The sequence below is a fragment of the Mytilus californianus genome, unplaced genomic scaffold (assembly GCF_021869535.1).
Source record: "Mytilus californianus isolate M0D057914Y unplaced genomic scaffold, xbMytCali1.0.p SCAF_2, whole genome shotgun sequence".
Lineage (NCBI taxonomy): Eukaryota > Metazoa > Mollusca > Bivalvia > Mytilida > Mytilidae > Mytilus > Mytilus californianus.
Genome location: NW_026262668.1, coordinates 91736397 through 91755158, shown reverse-complemented (window position 1 = coordinate 91755158; position 18762 = coordinate 91736397). Strand labels below are relative to the sequence as shown.

Sequence of the window (18762 nt, the reverse complement as noted above, 5' to 3'; positions counted from 1 at the left end):
AACGTTTAGGAATAAGGGGCCAAAAAGGGGCCAAATATAAGCATTTTTCTAGTTTCCAGACAATAACTTGTGTTCAAGTGTATGGATCTCTCTGATATTGTACCACAAGGTTCCATATCACACAGGGAATGCTGGGATTGAGTTTGGGGGTGATGAATCATAAGGGGGTTCACAAAATTTTTTTTTGGGGGGGGGGGGGTTTCCTTTTTTTTCTTTTTTTCCCTTTTTTTTTTCTTTTAAAATTTTCCATTTTAAGTTGGTTATTTCTGTTTTATATTTAAAAGCAAATAATAATGATATGGTAGGAGATACACACCAAACAGGATGTGTAAATTATTATATAATAAGTATTGTGCAATAGCAAGAAATTTTCAATTGCACAGTATTGCACAATAGCAAGAAATCTTCAATTGCACAGTATTGCGCAATAGCAAGAAATCTTCAATTGCACAGTATTGTGCAATAGCAAGAAATATCCAATAGCACAATATTGCGCAATAGCAAGAAATTGTCAACTGTACAGTATTGCGCAATAGCAAGAAATATTCAATTGCTCAGTATTGTGCAAAAGAAGATACTTCGTATAAATTGCTTATTTCTTGACCAATTTCAATGGGGTTTTATTCTTGAATTCTTGGGGTTCTTTAATATGCTGATTCTAACCGTGTATTAAGTTTTTGGATTTTGGGCCCCTTTTTTAAATTGGTCCACATTGAGGTCCAAAGGGTCCAAAATTAAACTATGTTTGATTTCATCAAAAATTGAATTATTGGGGTTCTTTGATATGCTGAATCTAACCGTGTATTTAGATTCTTAATTTTTGGTTCCGTTTTCAAATTGGTCTACATTAAGGTCCAAAGGGTCCAAAATTAAACTTAGTTTGATTTTAACAAAAATTGAATTCTTAGGGTTCTTTGATATGCTGAATCTAAACATGTATTTAGATTTTTGATTATGGGCCCAGTTTTCAAGATGGTCCAAATCGGGGTCCAAAATTAAACTTTGTTTGATTTCAACAAAAATTGAATATATGGGGTTCTTTAATATGCTGAATCTAACCATGTATTTAGATTTTTGATTTTAGGGCCCCATTTTCAACTTTGTCCACATTGAGGTCCAAAGGGTCCAAAACTAAACTTAGTTTGATTTTTACAAAAATTGAATTCTTAGGATTCTTTGATATGCTGAATCTAAACATGTATTTAGATTTTTGATTATGGGCCTAGTTTTCAAGTTGGTCCAAATCGGGGTCCAAAATTAAACTTTGTTTGATTTCAACAAAAATTGAATATATGGGGTTCTTTGATATGCTGAATCTAACCATGTATTTAGATTTTTGATTTTTGGGCCCCAATATCAACTTTGTCCACATTGAGGTCAAAAGGGTCCAAAATTAAACTTTGTTTGATTTCATCAAAAATTGAATTCTTGGGGTTCTTTGATATGCTGAATCTAACTATGTATTTAGATTTTGGATATTGGACCATAATAGGTGAATGTCCAATTTAAAATTTTTAAGTTCTTAGACCACATTCGTTTTGTGTCAGAAACCTATGCTTTGTCAAATATTTAATCACAATCCAAATTCAGAGCTGTATCAAGCTTGAATGTTGTGTCCATACTTGCCCCAACTGTTCAGGGTTCGACCTCTGCGGTCGTATCAAGCTGGGCCCTGCGGAGCATTTTATTCTTAAACTATAAGCAATAGGTCAACTATATTTGTTGTATGGAAGAATTGTTAGCTGTACATGCCTGCCTAGCATGGTTCATCTGACCTTGACCTCATTTTCATGGTTCATTGGTCAATGTTTAGTTTACTTGGTTAATGTTAAGTTTATGTGACAGCTGTAATAAAGGTTTATATTTAGGACTATCAACATAATATCAATGATTAGTAAAGAAGGCGAGACATTTCAGCATATGCACTCTTGTCTAAAAGTATAACTGCTACAAGCTACAAGTATCTTTTTAGTGCCCTACCGACAAAGTCGAAGGGGACTTTAGGTTTACACTCTGTCTGTCTGTATCTGTCCATCCTTCAGTCCGTCAGTCCAGCAAATCAGTTTTACACACTTTTTTTCTTCGTGTTTAAAGATATTGATTTGATATTTGGTGTATTGTTTTATCATGACAAGTTACAGATCAAGTTCGAATTTTGTTCCGGTCTGATAATTTTGTGCAGAGTTATGGTCCTTGGACTTAGAAATTTCACTCAAATATTCAGGAGTCAGCACTTTTTAGCTCACAGGGGTCCGAAGGGCCCCATGTGAGCTGATGCCATCACTTGGCGTCCGTCGTTGTCGTCTGTCGTCGTAAACTATTTAAAAAATCTTCTCCTCTGAAACTACTGGGCCAAATACCTTCAAACTTTAACTAAATGTTCCTTAGGGTATCTAGTTTATAAATTGTATCCTAAGTTTTGATCCATCGACAAACATGGCCACCATGGCTAAAAATAGAACATAGGGGTCAAATACAGTTTTTGGCTTATATCTCAAAAACTAAAGCAGTGATCTGGAAGGATTTTTTCTCTATGGGCCCAGGGCCCCCCAAAAATAAATTCAATGGGCCATTTTTAGAATTAATGGGCCATGTTGTCAAATGAGTGGGACATTCGTTTACAATAAAAAAAAAAATAAAAAAAGTGTATATTTCACTGTACTTACAAGTATGATTCTAATTAATATCATGGATATTGTTCCTGTGATTTTGTAATTTCAATTTCAATGAATATACAATAACTTCTTCCAAACCGGGCAATATTTACGATAACCTTTATTTACAATGTTAAAACTGGTACTGTTCCCTTGTTCATGTTTTTTTTTACATTAAATTTGGGTCTTCGTCGATACCATACTTATTCCAGACGTTCCGTATTAGAGGACGTTTCTAGCATTTCCTCTGCACTTGTATTATCATTACTTCATCACGATGACAAGAATAACAGTAGAGAGCAACGTTAATTGATGAGACACAACAACAATTTGCTGAAGGCATGTTTACAAAATGTCAAAACGAGCCAAAGACCAAAAAAATTGTCAAGGACAGTTAAGCCCCTTTTATGGAGACAAATACTATACAATTCATAAAAAGGTTTTTGGGTTTTTCAATCGAAATAATAGCAAGCTTACTTAAAAGATTATAATTAGAGACGAATTCTCGCCTGTACTAGCCAATTTTCACAAATTTAAAGTTGTTTATAAAAAATTATATCATGAATGATGGTTAATTACGTTTTTTGGGTAATCAGTCATACCGCATGTTGCCATAGGAAAACACCCGAGACGTCCCAAAAATATATAAGTGCTCCTATCATTGGAGTAAACACTACACAGTTGTGTACTCACACATGGCGGCACGGAATACGATCGTAAATGCATTTGACGATATCTCTACGTTTCAAAACGAAGTGAAAAAATATCATGCGCCACGCGGGCGTTTACATTTGTCACTCCAAGCGCCATTTCTGGTCGATAAGCGCAATTGGCGCAAGGCGCACGTCCTTCCCGATCACTGCTAAAGCTTTTAGAGCAAATCTGACATGGGGTAAAATTGTTCAATTGGTCAAGATCTATCAGCTCTGAAATTTTCAGATGCATCGAACAACTCATTGCTGGGTTGCTGCCACCGAATTGGTAGTTTTAACAAAATTTTGCAGTTTTTATACGACCGCAAAAATTAAAAAATTTTTGGTCGTATATTGGTATGACGTTGGCGTCGTCGTCGTCTTCGTCGTCGTCGTCGTCGTCGTCTGGCGTCGTCCGGCGTCGTCCGAAGACACATTGGTTTTCGCACTCTAACTTTAGTTTAAGTGAATGGATCTCCATGAAATTTTACCATAAGGTTCAATACCACGAAAGGAAGGTTGGGATTGATTTTGTGGGTTATTGTACCAACAGTTAAGGAATTTGGGGCCAAAAAGGGGCCAAAAATAAGCATTTTTGTAACTTCCAGACAATAACTTGTGTGTAAGTGTATGGATCTCTCTGACATTGTACCACAAGGTTCCATATCACAAAGGGAAGGCTGTAATTGATTTTGGGGGTAATTGCCTCAAAATTTTAGGAATTAGGGGCCAAAGAAGGGGCAAAAAACAAGCATTTTTATAGTTTCATGACAATAACTTGTGTGTAAGTGTTTGGATATTTCTGAAATTGTACTACAAGGTTCCATATCACAAAGGGAAAGCTGGAATTGAGTTTGGGGGTAATGCCAGAAACGTTTTGGAATTGGGGGCCAAAAAGGGGCCAAAAACAAGCATTTTTCTAGTTTCCAGACAATAACTTGTGTTCAAGTGTATGGATCTCTCTGAAATTGTACTGCAAGGTACCATACCACAAAGGGAAGGCTGGGATTGAGTTTCGGGGTGATGAATCATAAGGGGGTTCAAAAAATTTGGGGGGGGGGGGGGGGGGGGGTTTTTTTTTTCTTTTTTTCCTTTTTTTTTTCTTTTAAATTTTCCATTTTAAGTTGGTTATTTCTGATTTATATTTAAAAGCAAATAATAATGATATGGTAGGAGATACACACAAAACAGGATGTGTAAATTATTATATAATAAGTATTGAGCAATAGCAAGAAATTTTCAATTGCACAGTATTGCACAATAGCAAGAAATCTTCAATTGCACAGTATTGCGCAATAGCAAGAAATCTTCAATTGCACAGTATTGCACAATAGCAAGAAATATCCAATAGCACAATATTGCGCAATAGGAAGAAATTGTCAATTGTACAGTATTGCGCAATAGCAAGAAATATTCAATTGCACAGTATTGTGCAAAAGAAGATACTTCGTATAAATTGCTTATTTCTTGATCAATTTCAATGGGGTTTTATTCTTGAATTCTTGGGGTTCTTTAATATGCTGACTCTAACTGTGTATTAAGTTTTTGGATTTTGGGCCGTTTTTAAATTGGTCCACATTGAGGTCCAAAGGGTCCAAAATTTAACTTTTTAACTTTTAACTTTTTAACAAAAATTGAATTTTTAGGGTTCTTTGATATGCTGAATCTAAACATGTATTTAGATTTTTGATTATGGGCCCAGTTTTCAAGTTGGTCCAAATCGGGGTCCAAAATTAAACTTTGTTTGATTTCATCAAAAATTGAATTATTGGGGTTCTTTGATATGCCGAATCTAACCGTGTATTTAGATTCTTAATTTTTGGTTCCGTTTTCAAATTGGTCTACATTAAGGTCCAAAGGGTCCAAAATTAAACTTAGTTTGATTTTAACAAAAATTGAATTTTTAGGGTTCTTTGATATGCTGAATCTAAACATGTATTTAGATTTTTGATTATGGGCCCAGTTTTCAAGTTGGTCCAAATCGGGGTCCAAAATTAAACTTTGTTTGATTTCAACAAAATTTGAATATATGGGGTTCTTTGATATGCTGAATCTAACGATGTATTTAGATTTTTGATTTTTGGGCCCCGTTATCAACTTTGTCCACATTGAGGTCAAAAGGGTCCAAAATTAAACTTTGTTTGATTTCATCAAAAATTGAATTCTTGGGGTTCTTTGATATGCTGAATCTAACCATGTATTTAGATTTTGGATATTGGACCATAATAGGTGAATGTCCAATTTAAAATTTTTAAGTTCTTAGACCACATTCATTCTGTGTCAGAAACCTATGCTGTGTCAAATATTTAATCACAATCCAAATTCAGAGCTGTATCAAGCTTGAATGTTGTGTCCATACTTGCCCCAACTGTTCAGGGTTCGACCTCTGCGGTCGTATCAAGCTGCGCCCCTGCGGAGCATTTTATTTGTTATTATTTTGAATATTATTATAGATATATATAAACTGTAAGCAGCAATAATGTTCAGCAAAGTAAGATCTACAAAAAAGTTAATATGACCATAATTGTCAATTGACCCCTTAAGGAGTTATTGCCCTTTAAAGACAATTTACACAATTTGTTCATCAAGTTTGCTAACATTTAAAAATCTTCTCCTCTGAAACTACTAGGCCAATTCCCTTCTAACTTTAACTAAATAATCCTTAAGGTATCTTGTTTATAAATTGTATCTGAAGTTTGTATCCATCGACAAACATGGCCGCCATGGCTAAAAAATAGAACATAAGGGTCAAATGCAGTTTTTGGCTTATATCTCAAAAACTAAATCTTTTAGAGCAAATGTGACATGGGGATAAATTGTTTAATTGGTCAAGATCTATCTGCCCTGAAATTTTCAGACGAATTAGAACAACCCATTGTTGGGTTGCTGCCACCGAATTGGTAGTTTTAACAAAATTTTGCAGTTTTTATACGACCGCACAAAAATTTTTGTGGTCGTTTATTGGTATGACTTTGTCGTCATCGTCTGGCGTCGTCCGGCGTCGTCCGAAGACACATTGGTTTTCGCACTCTAACTTTAGTTTAAGTGAATGGATCTCTATGAAATTTTACCACAAGGTTCAATACCACAAAAGGAAGGTTGGGATTGATGTTGGGGGTTATGGTACCAACAGTAAAGGAATTAGGGGCCAAAATAAGCATTTTTGTAACTTCCAGACATAACTTGTGTGTTAGTGTATGGATCTCTCTGACATTGTACCACAAGGTTCCATATCACAAAAGGAATGCTGGGATTGATTTTGGGGGTAATTGCCTCAAAATTTTAGGAATTAGGGGCCAAAAAAGGGGCAAAAAACAAGCATTTTTCTAGTTTCATGACAATAACTTGTGTGTAAGTGTATGGATCTTTCTGAAATTGTACTACAAGGTTCCATAGCACAAAGGGAAAGCTGGAATTGAGTTTGGGGGTAATTGCCGAAACGTTTAGGAATTGGGGGCCAAAAAGGGGCCAAAAATAAGCATTTTTCTAGTTTCCAGACAATTACTTGTGTTCAAGTGTATGGATCTCTCTGAAATTGTACTGCAAGGTACCATACCACAAAGGGAAGGCTGGGATTGATGATGGGGGTAATTGCCTCAATATTTTAGGAATTTGGGGCCAAAAAACACATTTTTCTAGTTTCCAGACAATAACTTGTGTGTAAGTGTATGGATCTCTCTGAAATTGTACTGCAAGGTTCCATACCACAAAGGGAAGGCTGGGATTGAGTTTGGGTGTGATAAATCATAAGGGGGTTCAAAAAATTTGGGAAGGGGGGATTTTTTTTTTTTCCTTTTTTTTCTTTTTTTCCTATATTTTCTTTTAAAATTTTCCATTTTAAGTTGGTTATTTCTGATTTTTATTTAAAAGCAAATAATAATGATATGGTAGGAGATACACACCAAACAGGATGTGTAAATTATTATATAATAAGTATTGTGCAATAGCAAGAAATTTTCAATTGCACAGTATTGCACAATAGCAAGTAATCTTCAATTGCACAGTATTGCGCAATAGCAAGAAATCTTCAATTGCACAGTATTGCGCAATAGCAAGAAATATCCAATAGCACAATATTGCGCAATAGCAAGAAATTGTCAACTGTACAGTATTGCGCAATAGCAAGAAATATTTAATTACACAGTATTGTGCAAAAGAAGATACTTCGTATAAATTGCTTATTTCTTGACCAATTTCAATGGGGTTTTATTCTTGAATTCTTGGGGTTCTTTAATATGCTGAATCTAACCGTGTATTTAGTTTTTGGATTTTGGGCCAAGTTTTTAAATTGGTCCACATTGAGGTCCAAAGGGTCCAAAATTAAACTTTGTTTGATTTCATCAAAAATTGAATTATTGGGGTTCTTTGATATGCCGAATCTAACCGTGTATTTAGATTCTTAATTTTTGGTTCCGTTTTCAAATTGGTCTACATTAAGGTCCAAAGGGTCCAAAATTAAACTTAGTTTGATTTTAACAAAAATTGAATTCGTAGGGTTCTTTGATATACTGAATCTAAACATGTATTTAGATTTTTGATTATGGGCCCAGTTTTCAAGTTGGTCCAAATCGGGGTCCAAAATTAAACTTTGTTTGATTTCAACAAAAATTGAATATATGGGGTTCTTTGATATGCTGAATCTAACCATGTATTTAGATTTTTGATTTTTGGGCCCCGTTATTAACTTTGTCCACATTGAGGTCGAAAGGGTCCAAAATTAAACTTTGTTTGATTTCATCAAAAATTGAATTCTTGGGGTTCTTTGATATGCTGAATCTAACCATGTATTTAGATTTTGGATATTGGACCATAATAGGTGAATGTCCAATTTAAAATTTTTAAGTTCTTAGACCACATTCATTCTGTGTCAGAAACCTATGCTGTGTCAAATATTTAATCACAATCCAAATGCAAAGCTGTATCAAGCTTGAATGTTGTGTCCATACTTGCCCCAACTGTTCAGGGTTCGACCTCTGCGGTTGTATCAAGCTGCGCCCTGCGGAGCATTTTATTTGTTATTATTTTGAATATTATTATAGATATATATAAACTGTAAGCAGCAATAATGTTCAGCAAAGTAAGATCTACAAAAAAGTTAATATGACCAAAATTGTCAATTGACCCCTCAAGGAGTTATTGCCTTTTAAAGACAATTTTACACAATTTGTTCATCAAGTTTGCTAACATTGAAAAATCTTCTCCTCTGAAATACAGGTGAGCGATTCAGGCTCTTGAGAGCCTCTTGTTTTTTGTTATGCTTGAAGATATTGATTTAATACTTGGTATATAGTTTTATCATGACAAGTTACAGATCAAGTTCAAATTTTGTTCCGGTCGGATGATTTTGTGCAGAGTTATGGTCCTTGGACTTAGAAAATTCACTTAAATAATCAGTTTTCCACACTTTTTCCGTCATTCTTGAAGATATTGACTTGATATTTGTTATATAGTTTACACCATGACAAGTTATAGATCAAGTTAGCATTTTGTTCCAGGACAATGAATTTTTAACCGGTAGGGGACTATGTATTGCCATGCAATACTCTCAGAATGCTTGTTTTATATTCAGATGTAGTTTAATGATTTCGAAAATGCATACTAACTTTTTTTGAAAATCCAAAATATGCCTAATTTTGAAAACTCTCCTTAAATAATCTTTTCAACTGCAAAAAAATCCAAAAATATGATCTTGATTGAGACTGACTTTTTGATTTAACTGGAATAAATAATTTTTTTTAGGAAAAGAGAGCAGAAGAAGCAATACAAAGAGTTGAAGAAGAAGCAAAGAAAAGATTCTTATCAATGCCAGATAGGGATAAGGTATAGTATTTAGCAAAAAATAACAGAGTATATAAGAGATACAATCAAATGATAAATAAGAAGATCTTAAAATAGTTTTTTGACATATTAAATTCCCACATGACACCAAGATTCGAAGGAACAGTAATCATTTAAAAGTTGTAGATTTTGTTACAGTTGGAGGTTGGTCATAAAAAATCATTGAGGGTAATATTGCCCCTATGATAAACAGATTAGTTAAAGTGGGTAATGTAATATTCTAGAATGATTCCTATGATTTATCTGTAGATATGAGGATTATTTCATGGCTTCTGCTGTAAAGAACAGTTTCTATGTAAGCATTTTCATGTTCCCTATAAAGATAAAAAGTTTCATGTTAAAAAATTTAAATCCTAATAGAAAGTGATATAAAAGCACCAACGATTACATATACATTTTAGATAAATATTTGTTAAATATATAGTGATGTAATTCCAGAGAGCCTTAGCAGCTGAAAAAAGACTCAAAGATCAGAAACTGTCTGAAGGAATACAGGTTGTATTAAGGTTAGTATTGAAACATGACAATTTTAATAACATTATATCTTTAAATGAAATCTGTTTATTATTGAAGACTGTATGTAGTCCTCTAGATGTATTTTGTTTATTTTTGTCTCATTGACGTAGACCCTGCATCTCCTTTTATTCATACTGATTTAAAAAGTAATCTGCTAACAACACATGAAAAATGTACATGTTTGAGATACTCGATGTTTGAAATATCTAAACTCAAGGTAATATTTTAATTATATAATGATACTGCTATCTTAGCTCATTTAAGGAATGTGTTTTGAGACGCTCTTAGCATCAATTGTACACAGTAATGAAGAACTGTTTTATATGTGTAAAAAAATGTTAGTGAATTCAAAATAATGCAATTTCACAACATTCTTTTTTACTCTTTCAGCCGTTGTTACCAGTGTGGAAAGGACATGACAGGAAAAGTTCCATTTGAATATTTTGATTATAAATTTTGTTCTCCAAAATGCCTGAAAGAACACAGACAGAAAACTGGAAAGAGCTGATAGAAGATATTTTGTAGAAATTTTATTTTCAAATTTTTGTCTTGACTGCATTGTTCTATGTTATGTTATTTGTGATGATCAGTTACCATGTATGCCAAGCTTTGTGGTATTTGTTATTTTATCCAATTAAATCTGCCTCCTTATATATCCCATGTTGTTTTACACAAGCATATCATCAGTCAAATATGATTTATATAAACATGACATGAAAGTGAAAAAAGTGGGAAAAAACCAGCTCAATATGTGAAGGCATTTAGAAAAAAAGTCTGTATAACTGTTATTTTCACAAAATTTTCAAAGTCCAAAGCCATTTATTTTGTCAAAAATCAGTGGAGTGGAACTAACGTAAACTTGATCTGTAACTCATCATAGTAGACTCACATACTAAAAATCAGCTCAACATATGAATGCATTTAGAAAAAAAAGTCTGTATAACTGTTCGTTGTTGAATAAGGAACAAGGGTAAAACTATATGGTCCGACCTAAGTTGGAAGGGCCATAAAAATTTAGCAATACAAATCCCACCAAAAAAAAATGGAAGATGTGTGGGGGAATTGTTTTTGTAAGAAGTGAAATCACAAACACCTAAAATATTAGCACCTCCTGTCCACAAGTCTTGTACATTATAAGATTTGTTGATGAAGCCTATTGTGTGATAAGGCATCACACTATAGCAGGTTAGTGTATGCTTATTGTCTAAAGACATTACCAATATATAAACCATCAATACATATGAGTTTCTAAAAGAACTAAAGTTATCACATAATGGATTAAACAAATTGCAGATCATTTATTACGATTCATGTTTTGATGAACATTTTTATGCCCCCGTCGTAGCGGAGGGGGCATTAAGTTTAACCCTTGTCCGTCTGTACGTACGTCCCAAAATTGGTTTCCGTTCTCTAACTTTAGTTTGCCTCAACTAAATGTTATGAAACTTATACACAATGCTTATTACCACAAAACACAGATCAAGTTTGAATTTTGGTGGCGTCACTTTTACCGTTCTAGAGTTATGCCCCTTTACAAATGGAAAAATTGCTGAATTTTTCGTTTCCATTCTCTAACTTAAGTTTGCCTCAACCAAATGTTATGAAAGTTATACACAATGCTTATTACCACAAAACACAGATCAAGTTTTTATTTTGGTGGCGTCACTTTAACCATTCTAGAGTTATGCCCCTTTAGAAATGGAAAAATTGCAAAATTTTTATTTTCTTCTAAATATCATGTAATTTTATTAAAATTGGAGTTGTCTTCCTTTGTCCATGATTATAGTTGAATCAACTACAATCAATGCCTTATACAATGCAATGTTTGATTTTTACTTCCACTGATAAAACACAGATCAAGTTGAATTTGGTTAGTGTCACTTTAATCAATATTGAGTTATGCCCCTTTATAAATCGAAAGATTGCAAAATTTCTAGTTTCCATTCTGTAACTTAAGTTTGCCCCAACCAAACATTATGAAACCTATACACAATATTCATTACCACAAAACTAAGATCAAGTACAAATTTTTTGTTTCCATTTTCTAACTTTAGTTTGCCTCAACCAAATGTTATGAAACTTATACACAATGATTATTAATACATAATACAGATTAAGTACGAAATTTGATGGCAACATTTTTACCATTCTTGAGTTATGTCCCTTTATAAACATAAAAATTGCTGAATTTTATGTTCTGTTCTCTAACTTTAGTTTGTCTCAACCAAATGTTATAAAACTTATACACAACCGTTCTAGAGTTATGCGTGCTTACAAATAGAATAAAATGCTCCGCTGGGCGCAGCTTGATACGACCGCAGAGGTCGAACCCTGACCGGTTTGGGCAAGTATAGACACAACATTCAAGCTTGATACAGCTCTGAATTTGGATTGTGATTAAATATTTGACACAGCATAGGTTTCTGACACAGAATGAATGTGGTCTAAGAACTTAATTTTTTTTAATTTACCTATTATGGTCCAATATCCAAAATCTAAATACATGGTTAGATTCAGCATATCAAAGAATCCAAAGATTTCAATTTTTGATGAAATCAAACAAAAAAAAGGTTAATTTTGGACCCTTTTGACCTCAATGTGGACCAATTTGATAACGGGGCCCAAAAATCAAAATACATGGTTAGATTCAGCATATCAAAGAACCCCATATATTCAATTTTTGTTGAAATCAAACAAAGTTTAATTTTGGACCCCAACTTGGACCAACTTGAAAACTGGGCCCATAATCAAAAATCTAAACACATGTTTAGATTCAGCATATCAAAGAACCCCAAGAATTCAATTTTTGTTAAAATCAAACTAAGTTTAATTTTGGACCCTTTGGACCTTAATGTAGACCAATTTAAAAAAACCGGACCCAAAATTAAAAATCTAAATACACGGTTAGATTTGGCATATCAAAGAACCCCAATAATTCAATTTTTGATGAAATAAAACAAAGTTTAATTTTAAACCCTTTTGACCTCAATATGAACCAATTTGATAGCGGGGCCCACAAATAAAAAATCTAAATAAATGGTTAGATTCAGCATATCAAAGAAACCCATATATTCAATTTTTGTTGAAATCAAACAAAGTTTAATTTTGGAACCCAATTTGGACCAACTTGAAAACTGGGCCCAAAATCAAAAATCTAAATACATGTTTAGATTCAGCATATCAAAGAACCCCATATATTTAATTTTTGTTAAAATCAAACTAAGTTTAATTTTGGACACTTTGGACCTTAATGTAGACCAATTTGAAAACTGGACCCAAAATTAAAAATGCTTTTAAATTATGTTAAAAGAAATGCATATTTATAAAGGAAGACCAGTAAAAATATCTGAAAATGTTGAACTTTTTTTTTTTACAAAAAAATCCATATGAAAGATTTGACACCATATTTTAAATTCTATTATAAAATAGATTAAGTTAGCACTATGGTAAATTTAAATGGGTAATTATGGTTGCAAACTCCATTGGAAATTTGAATTGAGATTATGACCATATCTTGAGGGAAAGAATTTTTTTTTTGGGGGGGGGGGGGGTAAAAAGAAATTGTGGGGATCAATTTTTTCTCATTTCAGATATATTATTTTTTTTTCAAATTTCAAATATTGAAAAATTTCAAGAAGTAATCTTTAATTGCACAGTATGGCGCATTAGATTTGTAAAATCTTTGACCACATGTATTTATTTGTTATGCCTAATCTAACCGTGTATTTAGATTTTTAATTTTGGGTCCAGTTTTCAAATTGGTCTACATTAAGGTCCAAAGGGTCCAAAATTTAACTTTGTTTGATTTTAACAAAAATTGAATATATGGGGTTCTTTGATATGCTGAATCTAAACAAGTATTTAGATTTTTGATTTTTGGCCCAGTTTTCAAGTTGGTCCAAATTGGGGTCCAAAATAAAACTTTGTTTGATTTCAACAAAAATTAAATAAATGGGGTTCTTTGATATGCTGAATCTAACCATTTATTTAGATTTTTAATTTGTGGACCCCGCTATCAAATTGGTTCATATTGAAGTCAAAAGGGTCCAAAATTAAACTTCGTTTGATTTCATCAAAAATTGAATTATTGGGGTTCTTTGATATGCCAAATCTAATCGTGTATTTAGATTTTTAATTTTGGGTCCATTTTTTTAAATTGGTCTACATTAATGTCCAAAGGGTCCAAAATTAAACTTAGTTTGATTTTAACAAAAATTGAATTCTTGGGGTTCTTTGATATGCTGAATCTAAACATGTGTTTAGATTTTTGATTATGGGCCCAGTTTTCAAGTTTGTCCAAGTTGGGGTCCAAAATTAAACTTTGTTTGATTTCAACAAAAATTGAATATATGGGGTTCTTCGATATGCTGAATCTAACCATATATTTTGATTTTGGACATTGGACCATAATAGGTAAATTAAAAAAAATCAAGTTCTTAGACCACATTCTTTCTGTGTCAGAAACCTATGCTGTGTCAAATATTTAATCACAATCCAAATTCAGAGCTGTATCAAGCTTGAATGTTGTGTCCATACTTGCCCCAACTGTTCAGGGTTCGACCTCTGCGATCGTATCAAGCTGCGCCCAGCGAAGCATTTTATTAGTTTCTGTTCTATACATTAGTTAGCCTCAACCAAATGTTATTAGACTTACACACAATGCTTATTACCACAAAACTCAGATCAAGTTCAAATTTGGGTAGCGTCACTTTTACCGTTCTTCAGTTATGTCCCTTTATAACTATATGATATGCAAGCGGTGGCATCATCTGTGTCCACTTGTGGACACTATCCACATTTATTTAAATCTTAAGGTTGAAACTATTTCACTCAAGTTTGACATAAGCTTGTTCAGGTATTCTCTTTAGGTAGTTTTAGAACTGTTATCTTTTTTTAACATTGTATACACCTTATTGCCATTTGTCCACTATTGCTTGTTATCAGAGACATTACCGTAATTTTGACGTCATAAGAAAAATGGTCTGAAACATCAATGCAAAAGTGATTGTTGTATGATGTTAATAGTTCAAGTGTCGTGAAAATCTTGGGACAAGTGTTGCATATTCCATAATAGCCTTGGTCTATTTAAAACTGTTTGTCTTTTCCATCTTGCAGCTCAGAGCATTCCTGATAAAAGTAAATTCAGCCTGTCCCAAAGGTGCAGTCTTAAGCCCATGAGTCAATGTTTCAGTTTTTCGACAAGATTTATAACATTGGTCTATCAATGTCAGCATATAATTTGTAGGTTGAAACTCCTCGAGACAAAGAAGAACATGATATTTTTTCTATGGTCTTTCATCCTTTTCAAGATCTATAGCTCACAATGTATTATTAACATCTTTTTTACTTATTTTTTTATTCTGAGTGCTCCTGATCAAGATAATTCCAGAAATGGGCATTGGAGTCAGCAAAAACGTATATTTTACCTTGATTTACTTTTGTTAAAGTCTCTTATGTTAAAACAAGCTTAAACTGATGAAATCTTTATAAATGTTTTAAAAGGTGAGTATAACAATTGATATGAAAGGGGAACCCTTACAGAATGCGGAAAAATAAGTACTGCTCAGAAAGGTTGCTCTGAGGAATACAAACTGAAACTAAAAGTTTCAAATGAAAAAAAAAACAATGACCATTATCTGCAGAAATAGTATAATAATGTAGTTCAACTGTTAAAGGTAAAGGTGTATTAAAAAGGGTTATTTTCAAAATATGTGTAGTAAGAAATGACACAAGAAAACCAGCAAACATTTAAAATATTCAGAACTTGTACCAGAGACATATAATACAATTGTATTATATGTCTCTGCTTGTACCAAGTAATTCCATTATTATTTCTGTCATCAGTCATTAGTACGCTTTTAGTAAGCTGCAACTCCTGATCACTGCAAAGAAATCAGCCAAACTTTTCACACAATGTAATCTGCAATATCTCCTTCATGAGCGACAGGAATGGTCTGAACTTCCATTAAATTATTTTTGGGAAGTGTAGTTCAAAATAAATAATAGAGTGGGATTCTCGATGTCTCAGCTGCTCAACCCTACCACAAAAGGATCAAAGTGCACCCTTTCCCCTAATTTTATTGATTTATGATTAATTTAAAGTCAATAATTTATAAGTAATCAATGTGCATGACCTAAAAGGATATATATGGGGGTAAACAATAAGGCAGCAACGTGAATGTACAGGTTAATGAAAATAGATATTTAGTGGTTACCACATGACCTTCCATAATGGACACACTTTAAAATTGCCTTAGTTTATTTTACATTGCATTTATGTATAAATTTTACAATTTAACAGATGTGATTAAATTTCTTAAATCAGGCAAAAAAAAACTGAATTGACAGCATTATACTCAATCAAGACTTTTGACTTAGAAGGCTCGTAAAACATGTCATGTCTTCTGTTTTAGCTCAAATGGCTTTTTTGCCATCACTTGGCATCTGTCGCCGTTGTCGTCTTAAACTTTTAAAAAAATATTCTCCTCTGAAACTACAAGTCCAAATGATACCAAACTTTATCCTTAGAGTATCTAGTTTAAAATCTGTATTCTCTGTATAACTTTTTGCAAATTTTGCAGTTTTTGTCTCGCCTTGACAGAGTCAAAAAGCGAGACATAGGTATGCTGTTTCCGGCGGCGGCGTCAACAATGTATTAATTTGTGATTAGGTCTAGTTTATGGGGAACCACTAGTGGTAAGTCAATGATATTTGGTATGCAGTTGTATAAGCATTGGCATATATCATTTTAGTGGAGATTATTTGGCCCCGCCCCCTCATTCATGGTCTATTGACTTTGAAACTTTGCTTAGTTTACATGTATTAGTTTGTGATTAGGTCAGTTTATGGGGAACCACTAGTGGTAGGTCAATGATATTTGGTATGCAGTTGTATAAGCATTGGCATATATCATTTCCATAGAGATTATTTGGCCCCGCCCCCTCATTCATGGTCTATTGACTTTGAAACTTTTGCTTAGTTTACATGTATTAGTTTGTGATTAGGTCAGTTTATGGGAAACCACTAGTGGTAGGTTAATGATATTTGGTATGCAGTTGTACAAGCATTGGCATATCTCATTTCCATGGAGAATATTTGGCCCTGCCCCCTCATTCATGGTCTATTGACTTTGAAACTTTTGCTTAGTTTTCATGTATTAGTTTGTGATTAGATCAGTTTAAGGGGAACCGTTAGTGATAGGTCAATGATAATTGGTATACAGTTGTATAAGCATTAGCAGATCTCATTTCCATGGAGAATATTTGGTCCTTACCCCTCAGTCATGGTCTATTGACTTTGAAACTTTTGCTAAGTTAACATGTATTAGTTTGTGATTAGATCAGTTTAAGATGAACCACTAATATTAAGTCAATGATATTCGGTTTGCAAATGTATTGGCATTTGCAATTTTCATTTCCATGGAGATTATATAACTCCACCCCTTCATCATGGATCATTGACTTTGAAACTTTTACATAGTTTACAAGTTAATGTTTGTGTTTAGGTTTGTTTAAAGGGAACGACGTATGATAAATCAATGGTGTTATGGAGATAGTTTAGCCATGTACCTTCAGTCATGGTTCATTGACTTTGAATATTTGCATAACTTACATGTTAAAGTATTGCTATTTTAATTTCAACATTTGCATTATCAAAATTACAAAAAGGTGAGACATATCGCTGTGTTAACAGTTTATTGGTTTTATCTTGAAAACTGTAACCGATAGTGGAAATTTTTTACAATAAGATTGACCACAACAGTAAGATCTATCAATAAGTCAACATGAATGACTTGTCAATTGACCCCCTATAGGAGTTATTGCCCTTGAAAGACTCGTTTTACTAATTGTTATACGACTGCAAAAAATTTTGCGGTCGTATATTGGTATCACGTCGTCGTTGTCGTTGTCAGCGTCGTCCGAAGACAGTTTGTTTCCGGACAATAACTTTAGTATAGTTAAATAGAAATCTATGAAATTTAAACACAATGTTTATAACCACAAAAAAAAGGTTGGGATTGATTTTGGGGGTTATGGTCCTAACAGTTTAGGAATTAGGGGACAAAAAGGGGCCCAAATAAGCATTTTTCTAGTTTCCAGACAATAACTTGTGGAACGGTGTATGGATCTCTCTGAAATTATACCACAAGTTTCCATACCACAAAGGGATGGTTGGGATTTGCTTTGGGGGGTTATGGCTCAAACCGTTTAGGAATTAGGGGCAAAAAGGGGGGAAAAACAAGGGTTTCCTGGTTAATGGACAATTACTTAAGACAATTTAAAAGCAGTGTAAGGGAGGTAATCCAAACACAACGTTTTGATTAAGACTCGTTTTACTAATTGTTTTGACTACAGTTATTCTGTGTCAGAAACCTATTATGTGTCAAACATTTAATTACAATCCAAATTCAGACCTGTATTAAGCGCGAATATTGTGTCCATTTTTGCCCCAACTGTTCAGGGTTGGACCTCTGCGGTCGTATCCAGCTGCGCTCGGCTAAGCAATTTATTGCATTTAAAAAAGAAACTAAAATAGATGGAGAGAAAATTAAGATAATAAGCACAATAAGATTTACAAATAAATGAAACCGACTACTTTTAGAAGTTATTGCCCTTGACAGATGATTTCAAACATTTTTTAGCAGTTTTTGAACAAACTATAATAGCAAAAAAAAAACAAAACTGTTCAGCACAATAAGATCGACAAATCAGTCATCATGGCTGAAACCGTCAACCAACTCCTTATAGAAAAAAGTAAAATAAAAAAATACCGAACTCCAAGGAAATTCAAACCGGAAAGTCCCTTATCAAATGGCAAATTCAAAAGCTCAAACACATCACACAAATAGAAAACAACTGTCATATTCCTGACTTGGTACAGGCATTTCCTTATGTAGAAAATGGTGGCAGTTATTTTCCCTGAAGGATGATTTTTATCCATTTTTTGGCATTTTTGTCAAAACTATAGGAGTAAGAGAGCAACTTGATAAAAAAAGATCAGCAAAATAAGATATTCAAGTAAGTCAACACAGCCGATGTGTCACATTAGTTACAAGATTGATT

The 18762-nt window shown here is 33.3% G+C and overlaps 1 protein-coding gene across 2 annotated transcripts in view; it reads left to right on the top strand.

The window, feature by feature from the left end:
• Positions 1-10353, top strand: part of LOC127728448 (ankyrin repeat and zinc finger domain-containing protein 1-like) — a 51024-nt gene extending 40671 nt beyond the window's left edge. For both annotated transcript variants that reach the window (XM_052235828.1, XM_052235827.1), the window contains exons 14-16: positions 9086-9166; positions 9623-9690; positions 10091-10353. In XM_052235828.1, the coding sequence (XP_052091788.1) occupies positions 9086-9166; positions 9623-9690; positions 10091-10208 (267 nt within the window). In that variant the 3' untranslated portion in view covers positions 10209-10353. The remainder of the gene's footprint in view (positions 1-9085; positions 9167-9622; positions 9691-10090) is intronic.
• Positions 10354-18762: the final 8409 nt, after the last annotated feature.